The 19,381-nt window shown below is 46.1% G+C and overlaps 1 protein-coding gene across 1 annotated transcript; it reads right to left on the reverse strand.

The window, feature by feature from the left end:
* Nucleotides 1-1,111: 1,111 nt before the first annotated feature.
* Nucleotides 1,112-19,374, reverse strand: LOC136633516 (sushi, nidogen and EGF-like domain-containing protein 1). The gene is made up of 5 exons (XM_066609277.1): nucleotides 19,327-19,374; nucleotides 17,022-17,333; nucleotides 2,856-2,996; nucleotides 2,285-2,438; nucleotides 1,112-1,155 (listed from the first exon to the last, which is right to left on the reverse strand). Exons 1-5 carry the CDS (start codon nucleotides 19,372-19,374, stop codon nucleotides 1,112-1,114), a joined length of 699 nt encoding a protein of 232 aa, XP_066465374.1.
* Nucleotides 19,375-19,381: the final 7 nt, after the last annotated feature.

The raw sequence follows: 19,381 nt of genomic DNA on the forward strand, positions 1-19,381 counted from the left end.
CTATCTAAGGGTGGCAAAAGAGAGAGGGAGAAATTTTGGGCTTGGGAATATATCATTTTATATGATTTGATTTAGTATTTTCCTGTAAAAAGCTGTTCTTAGAGACAACCTGAGTCCTGTTGCCCCGCCCACACTCATGCAGGGACAGCTGTCAATCATTCTGTGTGGGTGGGGCAGCAGGAGACTGAAATTTTCTAAGTTAGCAAGCTTTCACAGAAAAATGCTAAACCCAATCATAGTAAATGATATGCTTTTGAGCTCAGCATCTTCCACTCTCTCCTGTGTTGCCCTCATATAGAGAAATTACAGATTCACTTTAAACATTATCTTTCACCAGGTGAAGGTATATTTGTGGTACAATGTTTTGCAGTGGGATACAGATTACAGTACACACTGACAATACAAATACCAAAACTATATTGGCAATCGGCATTGGATGTCATTACCCTTTATTGGCATGTAATAGGTTCGAATGAGTGACACGAGAAAATGTGTATAGGAGTTTGTATCTGTAAATTGTTACATTCATTTGAAGGATTCTCTTTCTTGCTGGTTTAGACATTTTTTGGAGCAATTCATAAAGCTAGATATGGGTTCCTAAAGGGGAAATTTACTCAAAAAATGAGCTTCTGAGATCATAGATAAGTGTGAGAAGATAACATTGTAAGCTGAAGGAAGTCAACAACAAAGGGACTGCAACTTTACATAGTGGCAGAAAGCCCCTTTAATCCTGTTCTTAGATTTCATTTACTGGAAATCACAGACACAATGTCTATTGGTGTCATCTATGACAAATCAGAAGAATCTGTATAGTTAAGAAGGAAACAGCTAGAAAAGGCCAGGCGGATAGAAAGTACTACAGAATCCCTATCCAAATTCTTTCCACATTGAGCAAAACACCCATCCTCACCGTCTCCGCTTTTAGTTCCTTTGGATCTGGTAGGCAATTTTCCTAGCTTCTGCTCAAGGTTTTGGTCAAATGGTTGGAGCATTCTTCTTTGGGTATCAGGAGAGCTCAGTAGGCTCCAAGTGCCACCAAGGCAACATGCTGAGAGCTCCAACATCATGTCCAAAACCTAAGTGAGATGTAGGATGTACTGAGTCTTCATCCTCAAAATCCCTTCTTCTCATTCTTGTGAATGATGAAGGTGGACGCTAGAGAAGTACGAATAAGTGCAAAGAAGACAAGATCTGAGCTATTTATTTAATGGCGGTAAGGCTAAATAGAAAGGAAATGGAAAGAAAGTGGAAAAACTGCCGTGAAACTTTTATATTTGGTGAAAGAAAAGGAACGATGGACCCCCGCTGACTGCCTTCAATCTTTTAGACCATGGTTGAGAAGGTTGTAGACCATAGAATCACCATGGATTGTGCTCAAATAAGAGAGGTCCTCTACTAAACAAGAATTTAGCTGAATTTCCACCAGGTAACGTCAGACATGATGGAAACTGGAGACTTTTTTGGACTTTTTTTGTGATGCGATGGTGGAACGTAAAGGGATAGATTTGTGCTATAGATTATACCTGAATAACATTGAGTAAAATAGTTGATAAAGAGCAATGCAAGCAAGGGAAGCAGGCCCGAGGCTCTGAGACCCATCACTGGATCTTTAGGTCTAGCAGTCTTCCTCGTCGATCTGACACATGTAGTGTCTTCCTGAGCGTGCACAGACTTCGTTTTCCTTACATTTATGCTCCTCGCAGTGCACTTTTCCGTTGCGCTTACAGACACATTTATTGCCACAATTTTCATCACTCCATATGGTCTGTCCATGATAAAGGAAAGTGTCTGGATGGAGAGAGAAAATAAGCAAAAAAGGGGGGCTTTATGAGCAGAACAGGAATGTTGGTGACATATTAATAGGATCGGTGAAGGTTGGGAACTCATATGAACCCAATAACAAACCCAAGAACAAAGGAGCTAACACAGAAGCAGCAACTTACCCAATGGTCTGGTATTAAAGTTAGGGTTGCTGTCTTGCAGTGCCTACACAATGTTTGGTTCAGAGTGGCGCTAAGTGGAAGAAAAGCCATTGGGCCACTCTACATCCCCTAGTGCTGTATACCCTTCACTTTAGAAGAACAAGTATGGACCTCTGGTGATGAGACATTAGTGGACTACCCTAGGAAAATGTCATCGCTCCCGTTGTTTTATGCAGCAGTACACATACTTGACCACTGGTCTATATAAACTGCCCCTCTCTGCAGTTGTGCTAGTGAAGAGGAACAGGAGACCCCCATAATGGGTGTTCAGTGGGAGACCTCTATAAGCTTTAAATACATACCTTTATGCAGGCAGCCACCAGGCACTGCGAAATCATCCACTCGGAAGACCCAGCGTCCAGGAATGCCACAATTTGTGGTTGACTTGATGTTTATAATGTGTTCAGTTCTGGACATGGGCATGTTGAAGTAGTTATCCTCTGTGTTGAACCCAGCCTATTTGGAAAAAGAGTCTGTTATCTTACTATTACAGTTTCCATAGCTCTACCTCCGAGTATAGGAGAATAATACCCCCAGTTACTGGTACATTTTATAGAGTTTTCATCCCCCAGGATTCATGGTGACTGTGGGGTTTTTACATTGCAGAAGCTGATGGTCCTTATTTCCTTAACGCCTATTTTCCCACATTGCCCGACTCTATCCCTAATGGGATTTTTCCTTTACAGATATCTTGTAACCATTAAACTCCACCAGAGAAGGAAAGATTTTGGAAAATGCCACCTGGAAGTGATGCATTATGGGAGAATAAGCATTTTTCTTTGATTGCATATTTGGAGTGCCTTTACCTTGTTCCCTGCCTCCTACTAAAATGGTACACCTGTGCTTTGTGTATAATGTACAGTATATACATACCTGGGCAGGAATGCCTCCAAGACCGGTGTGAGCATCTCCGTCACTAGCCGTGCCTGTTGTCCAATTAATATCATGGTAGTTAAACATAACATAAGACCTCTCCTTTTTGTCACTCGCAAAGACGCACTGGAAGGTGTTTGTCTGGCAAAGAGAATTAGAGAAGAGCATGACTTAGACTAAGATATAAGGTTATTACATAGGTAACAATTATGGGCGCCACTATGCCAATCATTTTGCGTTATTTTGTGACCCCCCCCCCCCACCCCCCCACCCCCCCTCCTCCATCTCGTTGTCAAAGAATAAATGAGAAATGATTTAATCTGGCAGGACAAGAACGTTGGAGTCAGGGTCGGGTCGGGACAGGTGTTTGGTTAAATGGCGCCCTGTGCAGAAATTATTTAGGCGCCCCTCACCCCCAAACACACACAACCATTGCAGAAGGAAAGAATGAAGGGTTAAGTTACGATCGCAACAACGTGAAAAGGATTTTTCTCTCGGACAAAGGGCTTTTAGCCACTAGCAATATCACTGCATTTTTTTACTGCAAATGTCAATGGGACTTTCTATTGTTAAAATCGCATCGCACAGAAATCGCAAGTTTGCGCTTCTGCGTTTTTTGTGAGATGCGATTTTAACATTAGAAAAAGTCCCAATGACATTCACAGTAAGAAAACACAGCGATATCGCAGCGTTAAAAAAATGCTAGTGGGCAAAAGCCCTAAGGCTGCCTGTCCACGGCCGTGACGGAATATCGCTAGTGATATTCCGCCGCGGGGGAGGAGAGAGGAGCACTGAAAGGTCTCCGCGATGAGCCGATCTAATAGATAGGCTCACTGTGGAGAATTGCAGTAAAATCGTGGCATGCCGCGATTTTAATCCTGCGAGCGGAGAATCTCTATGATTCTCTGCTCGTGTGCACTGGGCTGCGCTTTCTATAGTTAGCCTATGGAAAGCGTGTCATGAGAGGTTCGCAGACGATTTTTTTAACGATCTCGCAATGACAGTCTTGAGTCCAAGATCGAAAAGTCGCAGCATGTCCTATTTTTGGGTGATTACAAGTCCCTGCACCTAACCCCTAATATTATCGCTCTCTCTAGTATCAACTGTCCCTCCCCTCCAGTATCGTCTCTCCCTTTCCCATTATCATCTCTCCCCCCCCCCCCCACCCCGCCACTATTATCCACCCAGTATTAATTCTCCCCAAGGTATCTAAGCCCCCCATTATCTTCATCTCTCCACTCCTTTCAGTACTATCATTCTCTCCGTTATCGACTATGTAGCTCTCCACTCAGTATAATCGCTGCCCCAGAATATAAATCTCTGCACAGTAAACTTGTATATACCACTCCATTATATATCCCCCTCCCCCACTCCCCACAAAAAAAAAAGATTGCAAACCTGATTGTCTTTCAGAACAACTTATCAAAAAACAACCCCAGCTAACCAACGTTTTTTACGAACACATTGGAAGGCCATACTGAGGGATAAAAATGATAGGTAATACATGTCTATGGGTCAGAGGCTGATATGAGCTCATCGGCGGTATGTACTGTGAGCTGTAAATGGCAATAACTACAGACATAAGAACCTTTTCAAGTATCAACAGCCTCAAAAAAATCACAGACACAGTGATTAAAGGCCCATTTACACAGGACGGGTGTCAAGCAAATGATGCTGGTCACTAGTCTCTGTGTCTCCTGCACGGGAGCTAGCAGAGCAGGCTGGGTCACGGAGCGGCCAGCAGGGGGACGTGGCAGTGCAGGAAATTTCTCTACTCTCTCCCCCCTACCCCTCTGCATTGAGATAACACAGCGGCAGTTCACTACTGAACAGCCGCTGTTTAAACTGCACGATGAGCGACGAGCTTCATCACTGACCTTTTATTCACAGCCCTCTTTGTGGCACTTATAGACTCACATACATGAAGTACTGAACAGTCAATATTTAATGTATGTGAACCCACAAGTAGTGCAAAACATGTATATATGTACAGTTAGGGCCAGAAATATTTGGACAGTGACACAAGTTTTGTTATTTTAGCTGTTTAAAAAAACATGTTCAGAAATACAATTATATATATAATATGGGCTGAAAGTGCACACTCCCAGCTGCAATATGAGAGTTTCCACATCCAAATCGGAGAAAGGGTTTAGGAATCATAGCTCTGTAATGCATAGCCTCCTCTTTTTCAAGGGACCAAAAGTAATTGGACAATGGACTCTAAGGGCTGCAATTAACTCAGAAGGCGTCTCCCTCGTTAACCTGTAATCAATTAAGTAGTTAAAAGGTCTGGGGTTGATTCCAGGTGTGTGGGTTTGCATTTGGAAGCTGTTGCTGTGACCAGACAACATGCGGTCAAAGGAACTCTCAATTGAGGTGAAGCAGAACATCCTGAGGCTGAAAAAAAAGAAAAAATCCATCAGAGAGATAGCAGACATGCTTGGAGTAGCAAAATCAACAGTCGGGTACATTCTGAGAAAAAAGGAATTCACTGGTGAGCTTGGGAACTCAAAAAGGACTGGGCGTCCACGGAAGACAACGGTGGTGGATGATCGCCGCATACTTTCTTTGGTGAAGAAGAACCCGTTCACAACATCAACTGAAGTCCAGAACACTCTCAGGGAAGTAGGTGTATCTGTCTCTAAGTCAACAGTAAAGAGAAGACTCCATGAAAGTAAATACAAAGGGTTCACATCTAGATGCAAACCATTCATCAATTCCAAAAATAGACAGGCCAGAGTTAAATTTGCCGAAAAACACCTCAAGAAGCCAGCCCAGTTCTGGAAAAGTATTCTATGGACAGATGAGACAAAGATCAACCTGTACCAGAATGATGGGAAGAAAAAAGTTTGGAGAAGAAAGGGAACGGCACATGGTCCAAGGCACACCACATCCTCTGTAAAACATGGTGGAGGCAACGTGATGGCATGGGCATGCATGGCTTTCAATGGCACTGGGTCACTTGTGTTTATTGATGACATAACAGCAGACAAGAGTAGCCGGATGAATTCTGAAGTGTACCGGGATATACTTTCAGCCCAGATTCAGCCAAATGCTGCAAAGTTGATCGGACGGCGCTTCACAGTACAGATGGACAATGACCCCAAGCATACAGCCAAAGCTACCCAGGAGTTCATGAGTGCAAAAACGTGGAACATTCTGCAATGGCCAAGTCAATCACCAGATCTTAACCCAATTGAGCATGCATTTCACTTGCTCAAATCCAGACTTCAGACGGAAAGACCCACAAACAAGCAAGACCTGAAGGCTGCGGCTGTAAAGGCCTGGCAAAGCATTAAGAAGGAGGAAACCCAGCGTTTGGTGATGTCCATGGGTTCCAGACTTAAGGCAGTGATTGCCTCCAAAGGATTCGCAACAAAATATTGAAAAAAAAATATTTTGTTTGGGTTATGTTTATTTGTCCAATTACTTTTGAGCTCCTAAAATGTGGACTGTTTGTAAAGAAATGTGTACAATTCCTACATTTTCTATCAGATATTTTTGTTCAACACTTTAAATTAAACGTTACAATCTGCACTTGAATTCTGTTGTAGAGGCTTCATTTCAAATCCAATGCGGTGGCATGCAGAGCCCAACTCGCGAAAATTGTGTTACTGTCCAAATATTTCTGGCCCTAACTGTATACACATACCCTTATTGTCATATATAATCCCTTCCCTAAAAGTTATCACAATCGGATGAAACTTTCTCTGTGTGATTGTAACATTGATAAAATTAAGTGATTACAATATCAGAGCAAAAGGAGAATGGATTGTGGAGAACCGACCCCTCATAGGGAGGCTCTAGTACCCTGTGGTACCGCCTGTAGCTTGGATACAAGATGTGATATGGGTGGGCATGGAGGCTCTAGTAACCTGTTGTACTGCCTCTAGCTTGGATATAAGATATGATACGAGCCGACATGGAGGCTCTAGTACCCTGTTGTACCACCTCTAGCTTGGATGCAAGATGTAATACATGCGGACATGAAGGCTCTAGTACCCTGTTGTACTGTCTCTAGCTTGGATACAAGATGTGATACAGATGGGCATAGTGGCTCTAGTACCCTGTTGTACCGGGCAAAATCTCTTGCTTGGATACAAGATATGATATGAACGGACATGTAGGCTCTAGTACCCTGTTGTACCACCTCTAGCTTGGATGCAAGATGTAATACAGGCGGGCATGAAGGCTCTAGTACCCTGTTGTACCGTCTCTAGCTTGGATACAACATGTGATACAGGTGGGCATGGAGGCTCTAGTACCCTGTTGTACCACCTCTAGCTTGGATACAAGATGTGATACAGTTGGGCATGGAGGCTCTAGTAGCCTGTTGTACCGCCTCTAGCTTGGATACAAGATGTAATACAGGCGGGCATGGAGGCTCTAGTACCCTGTTGTACCACCTCTGACTAGTATACAAGATGTGATACAGGCGGGCATGAAGGCTCTAGTACCCTGTTGTACCGCCTCTAGCTTGGATACAAGATGCGATACAGGTGGGCATGGAGGCTCTAGTACCCTGTTGTACCGCCTCTAGCTTGGATACAAGATGTGATACAGGTGGGCATGGAGGCTCTAGTACGCTGTTGTACCGCCTCTAGCTTGGATACAAGATGTGATACAGGCGGGCATGGAGGCTCTAGTACCCTGTTGTACCACCTCTGACTAGTATACAAGATGTGATACAGGCGGGCATGAAGGCTCTAGTACCCTGTTGTAGCACCTCCGGCTTGGATACAAGATGTGATACGGGCGGGCATGAAGGCTCTAGTACCCTGTTGTACCACCTCTAGCTTGGATGCAAGATGTAATACATGCGGGCATGAAGGCTCTAGTACCCTGTTGTACCGCCTCTAGCTTGGATACAAGATGTGATACAGGCGGGCATGGAGGCTCTAGTACCCTGTTGTACCACCTCTGACTAGTATACAAGATGTGATACAGGTGGGCATGAAGGCTCTAGTACCCTGTTGTAGCACCTCCGGCTTGGATACAAGATGTGATACGGGCGGGCATGAAGGCTCTAGTACCCTGTTGTACCACCTCTAGCTTGGATGCAAGATGTAATACATGCGGGCATGAAGGCACTAGTACCCTGTTGTACTGTCTCTAGCTTGGATACAAGATGTGATACAGATGGGCATAGTGGCTCTAGTACCCTGTTGTACCGGGCAAAATCTCTTGCTTGGATACAAGATATGATATGAACGGACATGGGGGCTCTAGTACCCTGTTGTACCACCTCTAGCTTGGATGCAAGATGTAATACAGGCGGGCATGAAGGCTCTAGTACCCTGTTGTACCGTCTCTAGCTTGGATACAAGATGTGATACAGGTGGGCATGGAGGCTCTAGTACCCTGTTGTACCGTCTCTAGCTTGGATACAAGATGTGATACAGGCGGGCATGAAGGCTCTAGTACCCTGTTGTACCACCTCTAGCTTGGATGCAAGATGTAATACAGGCGGGCATGGAGGCTCTAGTACCCTGTTCTACCGTCTCTAGCTTGGATACAAGATGTGATACAGGTGGGCATGGAGGCTCTAGTACCCTGTTGTACCGTCTCTAGCTTGGATACAAGATGTGATACAGGTGGGCATGGAGGCTCTAGTACCCTGTTGTATCGCCTCTAGCTTGGATACAAGATGTAATACAGGCGGGCATGGAGGCTCTAGTGCCCTGTTGTACCACCTCTGACTAGTATACAAGATGTGATACAGGCGGGCATGAAGGCTCTAGTACCCTGTTGTACCGCCTCTAGCTTGGATACAAGATGCGATACAGGTGGGCATGGAGGCTCTAGTACCCTGTTGTACCGCCTCTAGCTTGGATACAAGATGTGATACAGGTGGGCATGGAGGCTCTAGTACCCTGTTGTACCGCCTCTAGCTTGGATACAAGATGTGATACAGGCGGGCATGGAGGCTCTAGTACCCTGTTGTACCACCTCTGACTAGTATACAAGATGTGATACAGGCGGGCATGAAGGCTCTAGTACCCTGTTGTAGCACCTCCGGCTTGGATACAAGATGTGATACGGGCGGGCATGAAGGCTCTAGTACCCTGTTGTACCACCTCTAGCTTGGATGCAAGATGTAATACATGCGGGCATGAAGGCTCTAGTACCCTGTTGTACCGCCTCTAGCTTGGATACAAGATGTGATACAGGCGGGCATGGAGGCTCTAGTACCCTGTTGTACCACCTCTGACTAGTATACAAGATGTGATACAGGTGGGCATGAAGGCTCTAGTACCCTGTTGTAGCACCTCCGGCTTGGATACAAGATGTGATACGGGCGGGCATGAAGGCTCTAGTACCCTGTTGTACCACCTCTAGCTTGGATGCAAGATGTAATACATGCGGGCATGAAGGCTCTAGTACCCTGTTGTACTGTCTCTAGCTTGGATACAAGATGTGATACAGATGGGCATAGTGGCTCTAGTACCCTGTTGTACCGGGCAAAATCTCTTGCTTGGATACAAGATATGATATGAACGGACATGGGGGCTCTAGTACCCTGTTGTACCACCTCTAGCTTGGATGCAAGATGTAATACAGGCGGGCATGAAGGCTCTAGTACCCTGTTGTACCGTCTCTAGCTTGGATACAAGATGTGATACAGGTGGGCATGGAGGCTCTAGTACCCTGTTGTACCGTCTCTAGCTTGGATACAAGATGTGATACAGGCGGGCATGAAGGCTCTAGTACCCTGTTGTACCACCTCTAGCTTGGATGCAAGATGTAATACAGGCGGGCATGGAGGCTCTAGTACCCTGTTCTACCGTCTCTAGCTTGGATACAAGATGTGATACAGGTGGGCATGGAGGCTCTAGTACCCTGTTGTACCGTCTCTAGCTTGGATACAAGATGTGATACAGGTGGGCATGGAGGCTCTAGTACCCTGTTGTATCGCCTCTAGCTTGGATACAAGATGTAATACAGGCGGGCATGGAGGCTCTAGTGCCCTGTTGTACCACCTCTGACTAGTATACAAGATGTGATACAGGCGGGCATGAAGGCTCTAGTACCCTGTTGTACCGCCTCTAGCTTGGATACAAGATGCGATACAGGTGGGCATGGAGGCTCTAGTACCCTGTTGTACCGCCTCTAGCTTGGATACAAGATGTGATACAGGTGGGCATGGAGGCTCTAGTACCCTGTTGTACCGCCTCTAGCTTGGATACAAGATGTGATACAGGCGGGCATGGAGGCTCTAGTACCCTGTTGTACCACCTCTGACTAGTATACAAGATGTGATACAGGCGGGCATGAAGGCTCTAGTACCCTGTTGTAGCACCTCCGGCTTGGATACAAGATGTGATACGGGCGGGCATGAAGGCTCTAGTACCCTGTTGTACCACCTCTAGCTTGGATGCAAGATGTAATACATGCGGGCATGAAGGCTCTAGTACCCTGTTGTACCGCCTCTAGCTTGGATACAAGATGTGATACAGGCGGGCATGGAGGCTCTAGTACCCTGTTGTACCACCTCTGACTAGTATACAAGATGTGATACAGGTGGGCATGAAGGCTCTAGTACCCTGTTGTAGCACCTCCGGCTTGGATACAAGATGTGATACGGGCGGGCATGAAGGCTCTAGTACCCTGTTGTACCACCTCTAGCTTGGATGCAAGATGTAATACATGCGGGCATGAAGGCTCTAGTACCCTGTTGTACTGTCTCTAGCTTGGATACAAGATGTGATACAGATGGGCATAGTGGCTCTAGTACCCTGTTGTACCGGGCAAAATCTCTTGCTTGGATACAAGATATGATATGAACGGACATGGGGGCTCTAGTACCCTGTTGTACCACCTCTAGCTTGGATGCAAGATGTAATACAGGCGGGCATGAAGGCTCTAGTACCCTGTTGTACCGTCTCTAGCTTGGATACAAGATGTGATACAGGTGGGCATGGAGGCTCTAGTACCCTGTTGTACCGTCTCTAGCTTGGATACAAGATGTGATACAGGCGGGCATGAAGGCTCTAGTACCCTGTTGTACCACCTCTAGCTTGGATGCAAGATGTAATACAGGCGGGCATGGAGGCTCTAGTACCCTGTTCTACCGTCTCTAGCTTGGATACAAGATGTGATACAGGTGGGCATGGAGGCTCTAGTACCCTGTTGTATCGCCTCTAGCTTGGATACAAGATGTAATACAGGCGGGCATGGAGGCTCTAGTGCCCTGTTGTACCACCTCTGACTAGTATACAAGATGTGATACAGGCGGGCATGAAGGCTCTAGTACCCTGTTGTACTGCCTCTAGCTTGGATACAAGATGCGATACAGGTGGGCATGGAGGCTCTAGTACCCTGTTGTACCGCCTCTAGCTTGGATACAAGATGTGATACAGGTGGGCATGGAGGCTCTAGTACCCTGTTGTACCGCCTCTAGCTTGGATACAAGATGTGATACAGGCGGGCATGGAGGCTCTAGTACCCTGTTGTACCACCTCTGACTAGTATACAAGATGTGATACAGGCGGGCATGAAGGCTCTAGTACCCTGTTGTAGCACCTCCGGCTTGGATACAAGATGTGATACGGGCGGGCATGAAGGCTTTAGTAACCTGTTGTACCACCTCTAGCTTGGATGCAAGATGTAATACATGCGGGCATGAAGACTCTAGTACCCTGTTGTACTGTCTCTAGCTTGGATACAAGATGTGATACAGATGGGCATAGTGGCTCTAGTACCCTGTTGTACCGGGCAAAATCTCTTGCTTGGATACAAGATATGATATGAACGGACATGGAGGCTCTAGTACCCTGTTGTACCACCTCTAGCTTGGATGCAAGATGTAATACAGGCGGGCATGAAGGCTCTAGTACCCTGTTGTACCGTCTCTAGCTTGGATACAACATGTGATACAGGTGGGCATGGAGGCTCTAGTACCCTGTTGTACCGTGTCTAGCTTGGATACAAGATGTGATACAGGTGGGCATGGAGGCTCTAGTACCCTGTTGTACCGCCTCTAGCTTGGATACAAGATGTAATACAGGCGGGCATGGAGGCTCTAGTGCCCTGTTGTACCACCTCTGACTAGTATACAAGATGTGATACAGGTGGGCATGGAGGCTCTAGTACCCTGTTGTACCGTGTCTAGCTTGGATACAAGATGTGATACAGGCGGGCATGGAGGCTCTAGTACCCTGTTGTACCGCCTCTAGCTTGGATGCAAGATGTAATACAGGCGGGCATGGAGGCTCTAGTACCCTGTTCTACCGTCTCTAGCTTGGATACAAGATGTGATACAGGTGGGCATGGAGGCTCTAGTACCCTGTTGTACCGGCTCTAGCTTGGATACAAGATGTAATACAGGCAGGCATGGAGGCTCTAGTACCCTGTTGTACCGTCTCTAGCTTGGATACAAGATGTGATACAGGTGGGCATGGAGGCTCTAGTACCCTGTTGTCCCACCTCTGACTAGTATACAAGATGTGATACAGGCGGGCATGAAGGCTCTAGTACCCTGTTGTAGCACCTCTGGATTGGATACAAGATGTGATACGGGCGGGCATGGAGACTCTATTACCCTGCTGTACCATTTCTAGCTTGGATAAAAGATGTGATACAGGTGGGTAAGGAGGTTCCACAAGAAAGGCAGGATTCAGGCGCTCACTCGGAGATCTCCTGACATGGACACGGCCGTCATCAGCACCCAAACTAAACCTGGATTCATCACTGAAGACAACCTGGTTCTATTTTGTAGCAGTTTAGTTTTGTGATTCATGACACCACTGCAAACTGAAGCAATGGTGGGTGTCAAAGACAATACACGTAATGGGAACCGTGAGACCAAATGTTCTTCAACTGACCGCCTGGAAATGGTTCAGACAGACACAGGGGTCTGTAACAATTGTGCCAGTTGGAGCTGCCCGTGCTTGTCAGACAATCAGGCAATCCTCTCTACTGGTGGCTTGTTGAGGGCATCCTGAGCCCGGTCACCTTGTGTGCCCTTATGCATCCACTGGTCTCAACACCTCATAACTGTGTGGTCAGACGCTCCTCCCTACTGGTGGTCTGTAGGGGGGTCCTGAGCATGGTCACCTTATGTGCCCTCACACATCCAGTGGTCCCACCACCTCCCAACAGTCTGGAGATATGACCATCTAGCTTTTCACATTCCAATAATGCGCCTCTCTCAAACTCTGTTAACCGGGCAAAATCTCTTTTGCCCGGTTAACAGCAAAACAAGCTCCACACAAGGGAAAAAAAGAGTTCCACTATCCACAAGGAACCTCTGAAAGTTTTTATATAGGCCAAGGGTGGAACCAATTTTATAGCCTCAGATGGCAAGACTGTTCATATAATCACACCCTAATGACTTCCGTATCTGTCTGACAGGTAATTGCATGCCAAACTTTTCAGGAAAATGACAACTCCTAAGGGCTGAATATTATTTTACAAAGAGTGTATATATATATGAATGAGCGGAGGACACATGTTCAGCCTGACAGCAATTTTGCACAAATACAGTCCAGATAAATTTGCAGGATTGATAAATAAAAAGAACCAGCAATAAGCCTAAAAATATCATCATCAAATAATGCAAAGAAAAAAGGTTAAGAATAGAGATGAGCGAAAGTACTCGTTTCGAGTAATGACTCGATCGAGAACCGCGATTTTCGAGTACTTCAGTACTCGGGTGAAAAGATTCGGGGGGCGGAGGGAGGCGTGGTGGCGTGGGGGGTAGTAGCGGGGAACAGGGGGGAGCCCTCTCTCTCTCCCTCTCCCCCCCACTCCCAGCTGCAACCCCCCACTCACCCACGGTGCCCCCCGAATCTTTTCGCCCGAGTACGTAAGTACTTGAAAATCGCGGTACTCGGGCAAAAAAGGGGCGTGGCCGAGTAGGCTTGCTCATCTCTAGTTAAGAACAAATGGGCAGGGATAGTAATTAACCACTAGCAATGATGGATTGAGAAATAGTCGTCAACAATAAAACAATAGCCATCTGAAATTGCCAGTTTATTATCTGGACTGTAAATTTATAAAAATTGTTACTCAATAATAACTTAAGAAAGAAATAGAAGGATGATAAAACTAAAAAGAAGACAAAAAAGTTAATAAAAGATGTAATAATAATACGTTAATTAAAAAAAATAATTGAAAAAAATATTTTTAAAAATTAAGCCAATACAAATCAATAAAATAGAATACAATGTAAAATAATTAGGTTTATAAATGATGACTAACAATTGTTTATGGTGAGAAAAGAAAAAGTCATAAATAAAAAATTGCATATGGAATGTCCCAAAAAAATTAAAAAGTGGTCTCAATGGTTTCATTTAGACCACAGTGTCTAACCTGTGGCCCAGAATGACTATCAAAGTGGCCCAAAGTGGATGGAGGCCTGCATAGGCTGAATCTGGGGAAGGTGAGTTCGCAGGCGGTACCTGGCAGCGGCAGGCTTCCACTCACAGACCATCTCCTACAGATGAAGAGGTACTGGGTGGCACTTGCAGCTCTCTGACTGTCTTACTCAGGCACTCCAGGTTCAGCGTGCGGCAATGATTCTGCTTCCTGTCTTCCTGAGTACCGACCACTACTATCCAGTATCAAGGTGAGCATGGAATACGGTGGTCTCATATTGGCCAGCTAGTGCTGTGTTTCCCTTTCCTGGTGTCAGAAATGGGCCAGTGACCACGAATGACATATGAGCCTGGAGAGGTTCCTATGTCCAGACTTGCAGGTACTGACTCCAGTCTGGAAACCATATGGCCTGGTGGTGGCGGGGGTTATTTGGAGAATGATGGGGTTGTTTGGAGGACTGTGGAGAATGATAGGGATTATGTGGAGGGTGATGCTCTGCATTGTTAGTGTTTGTGTATTTTCTTCCAATTTGGCCTGGAGATGCCCAAATGTTGGACACTCCGTATTTAGACACTTAGGGAAAAGCATAGAGAGCTTGTAAATCCAAAGGGACTCTTTCTGTCTTAACTCCTAAAACCTTTCAGGACAATCCGCCGGGATCCGCTCAACAGGGGTGACCACCAAATGTCTGTAGTCAGGGTTGTATGTTGACTCTGAAGTGAATGGAGTGGAGCGGTGCATGCTTACATTTTGGAACGCAACAGGGCTGCATTCTTGGGATAGGTGGGAGTTCCAGTGTTTGGACCCCACAATCAGCAAGTCATTCCCTATCCTGTGGATATCCTGTGGATAGGAGATAACTTGCTATGGTGGGAAAATCCTCAAAACATTATGCTGTGTGCCATCAGACAACTCCGAGCAACTCATGTTGGGGAAAGTTGTCATTGACTGAACTAAACGTTTAAGTTGCAAATATTGTTTTTTTGGTGGAAAGATGTTTTTGAAAAATAATTTTCACTGACAGGAATGAATTGAGATCTTGCCGGCAGCATTAATAAGTGGTTTTATCAACATTTCTAACACATGCATGGGATATGCTATAAATGTAAGGTAAGGTGGACACATTTTGTCGCAGACTGGATAACAAGGTGGCTGCGGTCACGCTCATCTAATAGGTGGGGCTCCAACCTCTGTGACCCTGATATAACAGAAGAACAGGGTTTCCAATGTCACTCAGCCACTTCCTTAAAGTGGTTGTCCCCTTGTGAACTATTTATGACCGATGCTTAGGACAAGTCATTAACCCCTTTCCGTCCCAGGGCGTAAGTTTACGTCCTGACTGTGGGGTACTTCCTGCAACAGGGCATACTTATGTCCTGTGGATAGCGCAAGATCTCTTCTGATCACTGATAGCCGGCCTCCCGCTGCAACAGCGGGGTGCATTAGAGCAACGCCCCCCGCTGTTAACCCTTCCCTGCCGCGATCTATGTAGATCGTGGCATGGGAAGGATTCACAGAGGGAGCGCACTCCCTCTGTGATGTCATCAGACTCTCACGATGTAATCCTGTATTGCCTGTGCCTATGATTGCTGTAACAAGCAATAAGACATTGCAGGAGAGTCCTGCAATGCCTTATCATAGCAATCATTGGTGCTGTGATGAAAGTCCCCCACAGGGACACAAATGGTGTTAAAAAAAAGTTAAAAATAATGTACAAAAAAGAAGAATGAAAAGAAAAAGTGCTTTTTCTTATATTAGCATAAAAAAATCAAGAAAATACAACATATTTGGTATAGTCATTTCTATAACAAAGCGTACACTAATTTGAACACACTTTTTATCCTGAACAGCAAAAGGTGTAAAAGAAAAAAGAAAAAAAAGCTAAAAAACTGAGGCAAAATGCTATTTTTTAGCAATTTGCTTCCCAAAAAACACAATAAAAGTGATCAAAAAAGCTGTATGGTACCCAAAAAAAACTACAGTTCATCTCACAAAAAATAAGCCCTCACAGAGGGCTTATTTTTCCGTCCACGGAAAAATAAAAAGGTTATAGGACTTTGAATGCAGCAATTTAGAAAAAAAGAAGGATTTTAATTGCAGAAAAGTGTAAAACCCCCCCAAAATATAAGAATTTATTCTTATATTTAAATCTATCATTGTAATCGTATGGACCCGCAGAAAAAATGTATTTTCACTGCAGTGTAATTTATGCTGCATAATTAACTCTGTAAAAAAATCAACAAAAATCTATAGCAGAATTGATGCGTTTTCTCTCCCTGCTATGATAAAGAAAATAATAAAAGTTTTACAATATAGTCTATAAACCCCAAAATAGTACCAATAAAAGCTACAGTTTGGCACGCAAAAAAACCCTTATATGGCCATGTTGACAGAAAAATTAAAAATCCACCTGCGTAATTAAGCCCAAAATAGGCATGTTCTTAAGGGGTTAATAGTACATTGATAGGACAGCCGCCAATCAACTGTCCACTTGGCAGCATCAACCAAGCACTGAGCTGCTTTCTCCAGGAAGCAGAGAGCTTCTTTCTTACTGCTGTGGCTAGGCTTGGTATTACAGGCCAACTTCCTATTAACTTCAATGGCTGCAGTACCAAGCCTGGCCACCGCAGTAAGAATGGAGCTGTCTGCTTCTTGCAGACAGCAGCCTAATGCACTAGTGCAGCGGCCCAATGAACCACTGATCAGTAGGCGTCCTGCGAAATGGACCAAGCTACTATAGATGACCGGTACTGAGGATAGGCCACAAATAATTGAATACAGGCACGTACGTTGCTGAGTACAGTGACCAAGATGCGGGCAGACCCCAGGCTTGCGTTGGATATTTACCCTGTTGGATTCAGATCCATGATACGGCACCCGATGCCAGGTTGCGAGGAATAGATAATTTACGTCTATAGATACGTGCGATTCTGTACTTTCAAACATGCTGTTTAGGTCTTTGCTGACGGATTTCCTTAAACTTTCCTCTGTCGTCTGCCTCCAATATATGCACGGGTTGTGTGTCATCTGTGGGGGAATATCTTCAACGTCAGTGTCTGCCCAGTAGGGGCAGATCATATTGGCACCCTTAATAGGGAAGCCGTCAGGGGTGTAACTAGACATCGGTTTACCAAATGAGATAGCTCCATTGTTGTTTACCTGCCAGAAAAAGAAATCAAAGTTAGCAATGAGATGACAATGAACAATGCCAAGGACCCCATAATTAGTGCCATCCAGACAGCCCCTATTACCAGTGCTAACCAGAGAGCACCCAGCAATACTACCATTGAGACAATGACCCCTTTATCACTACCGGCCAGAGAGTACACCCACCCAGAATGTGCCCTACATACAGTGCCAGTCAGAGAGTATGCCCACCAAATACAGCGCCCCATTATCCGTGCTGCTATTGAAAGTAGACCCAAGAATACTTTCATCCGGACAATGCCCCATATACAGTGCAAGACAGAGACAGAACACCAACAGAAACTGCCATCCAGAGAATGCCCCCATTACCAGGGCCAGACAGAGATCACATCCATGATTACTGCCATCCAGACACTGCCCCATATACAGTGCCAGGTAGACAGTACACCCATGGATATTGCCATCCAGACAGTGCCCCTCTAACAGGGTCATGAACTGCGATCCAGAGAGTGCCCCCTATTACCAGAGCCAGAAAGATAGTATACTCATGAGCACTGCCATCCAGATAATACCCCATATACAACGCCAGATAGACAATACACCTGTGAATATTGCCATCCAAAAAGTATCACCATAGTCATGCAACGCACAGTGTGCCCCCATAGACAGCACACAGAGTGCCCCCACAGACAGCGCACAGTGTGCCCCCATAGACAGCACACAGCGTGCCCCCACAGACAGTGCACAGTGTGCCCCTATAGACAGCACACAGAGTGCCCTCATAGACAGCACACAGCATGCCCCCACAGACAGCGCACAGTGTGCCCCCATAGACAGCGCACAGCGTGCCCCCATAGACAACGCGCAGCGTGCCCCCATAGACAACGCGCAGCGTGCCCCCATAAACAACGCGCAGCATACCCCCATAGACAGCGCACAGCATGCCCCCATAAACAACACACAGCGTGCCCCCATAGACAACGAACAGTGTGCCCCTATAGACAACGCATAGCGTGCCCCCACAGACAGCGCACAGTGTGCCCCCACAGACAACGCACAGCGTGCCCCCACAGACAACGCACAGCGTGCCCCCATAGGCAAAGCACAGCGTGCCTCCATAGACAGCGCACAGTGTGCCCCCATAGGCAAATCACAGCGTGCCCCCATAGACAACGCACAGCGTGCCTCCATAGACAGCGCACAGCGTGCCCCTATAGACAACGCACAGCGTGCCTCCATAGACAGCATACTGCGTGCCCCCATAGACAACGCACAGCGTGCCCCCATAGACAACGCACAGTGTGCCCCTATAGACAACGCATAGCGTGCCCCCATAGACAGTGCACAGCGTGCCCACATAGACAGCGCACAGCGTACCCCCATAGACAGCGCACAGCTTGCCTCCATAGACAGCGCTCAGCATACCCCCATAGACAGCGCACAGTGTGCCCCCATAGACAGCGCTCAGCATGCCGCCATAGACAGCGCACAGTGTGCCCCCATAGACAGCGCACAGTGTGCCCCCATAGACAGCGCACAGTGTGGCCCCATAGACAACGCCAAGGTGCCCCCAATAATGGTACCATAGTGCCCAATATGAGTGCAGCCAGAGGGTTCCCACATTTACAGTGCAAGATATAAACTGTGCCATCCAGTTAGCGCCCCAATTATCAGTGCTAGACTAGAGTGCCCCTATATGTAGTGCCAACTATAAGAGCTACATTGATGGCGTTTTGCACACCTGCGCAGTCAGTGACTTACCTGCCCACCGGTTGGCAGCGTTAGTGATTGGCAGGATGTTCAAAAGGGGTCATATATTACACAAGACTGAACACCCCCATAGGAAGTGCAGCCATGGGGGCTCATTGTTACCTCCCTGGACTCACAAAACTCCACAAAGCCTTTGATTTTAGGGCAGAGTTGCCCTTTATTAAATGGGTTAGACTAAGGATCTCCTGCGTGGCTGTGGGGGTTTATCAACCATGCAGTCGTCTTGTGAACTTACGAAACAATGTCGGTAACGTTTACCGAAGAACATAAATGAATGTGTCATTGTGATT

Source organism: Eleutherodactylus coqui, chromosome 6 (genome assembly GCF_035609145.1).
Source record: "Eleutherodactylus coqui strain aEleCoq1 chromosome 6, aEleCoq1.hap1, whole genome shotgun sequence".
Lineage (NCBI taxonomy): Eukaryota > Metazoa > Chordata > Amphibia > Anura > Eleutherodactylidae > Eleutherodactylus > Eleutherodactylus coqui.

Bases quoted from the DNA above. Each gene is read 5' to 3' on its own strand.
- LOC136633516 (XM_066609277.1), bottom strand. From the start codon at position 19,374: ATGACACATTCATTTATGTTCTTCGGTAAACGTTACCGACATTGTTTC. The intron at 17,334-19,326 runs GTAAGTTCACAA...TTTTTCTGGCAG, and splicing joins AACGTTACCGACATTGTTTC to GTAAACAACAATGGAGCTAT. The intron at 1,156-2,284 runs GTATGTATTTAA...GTACTTCTCTAG, and splicing joins TGGTGGCTGCCTGCATAAAG to CGTCCACCTTCATCATTCAC.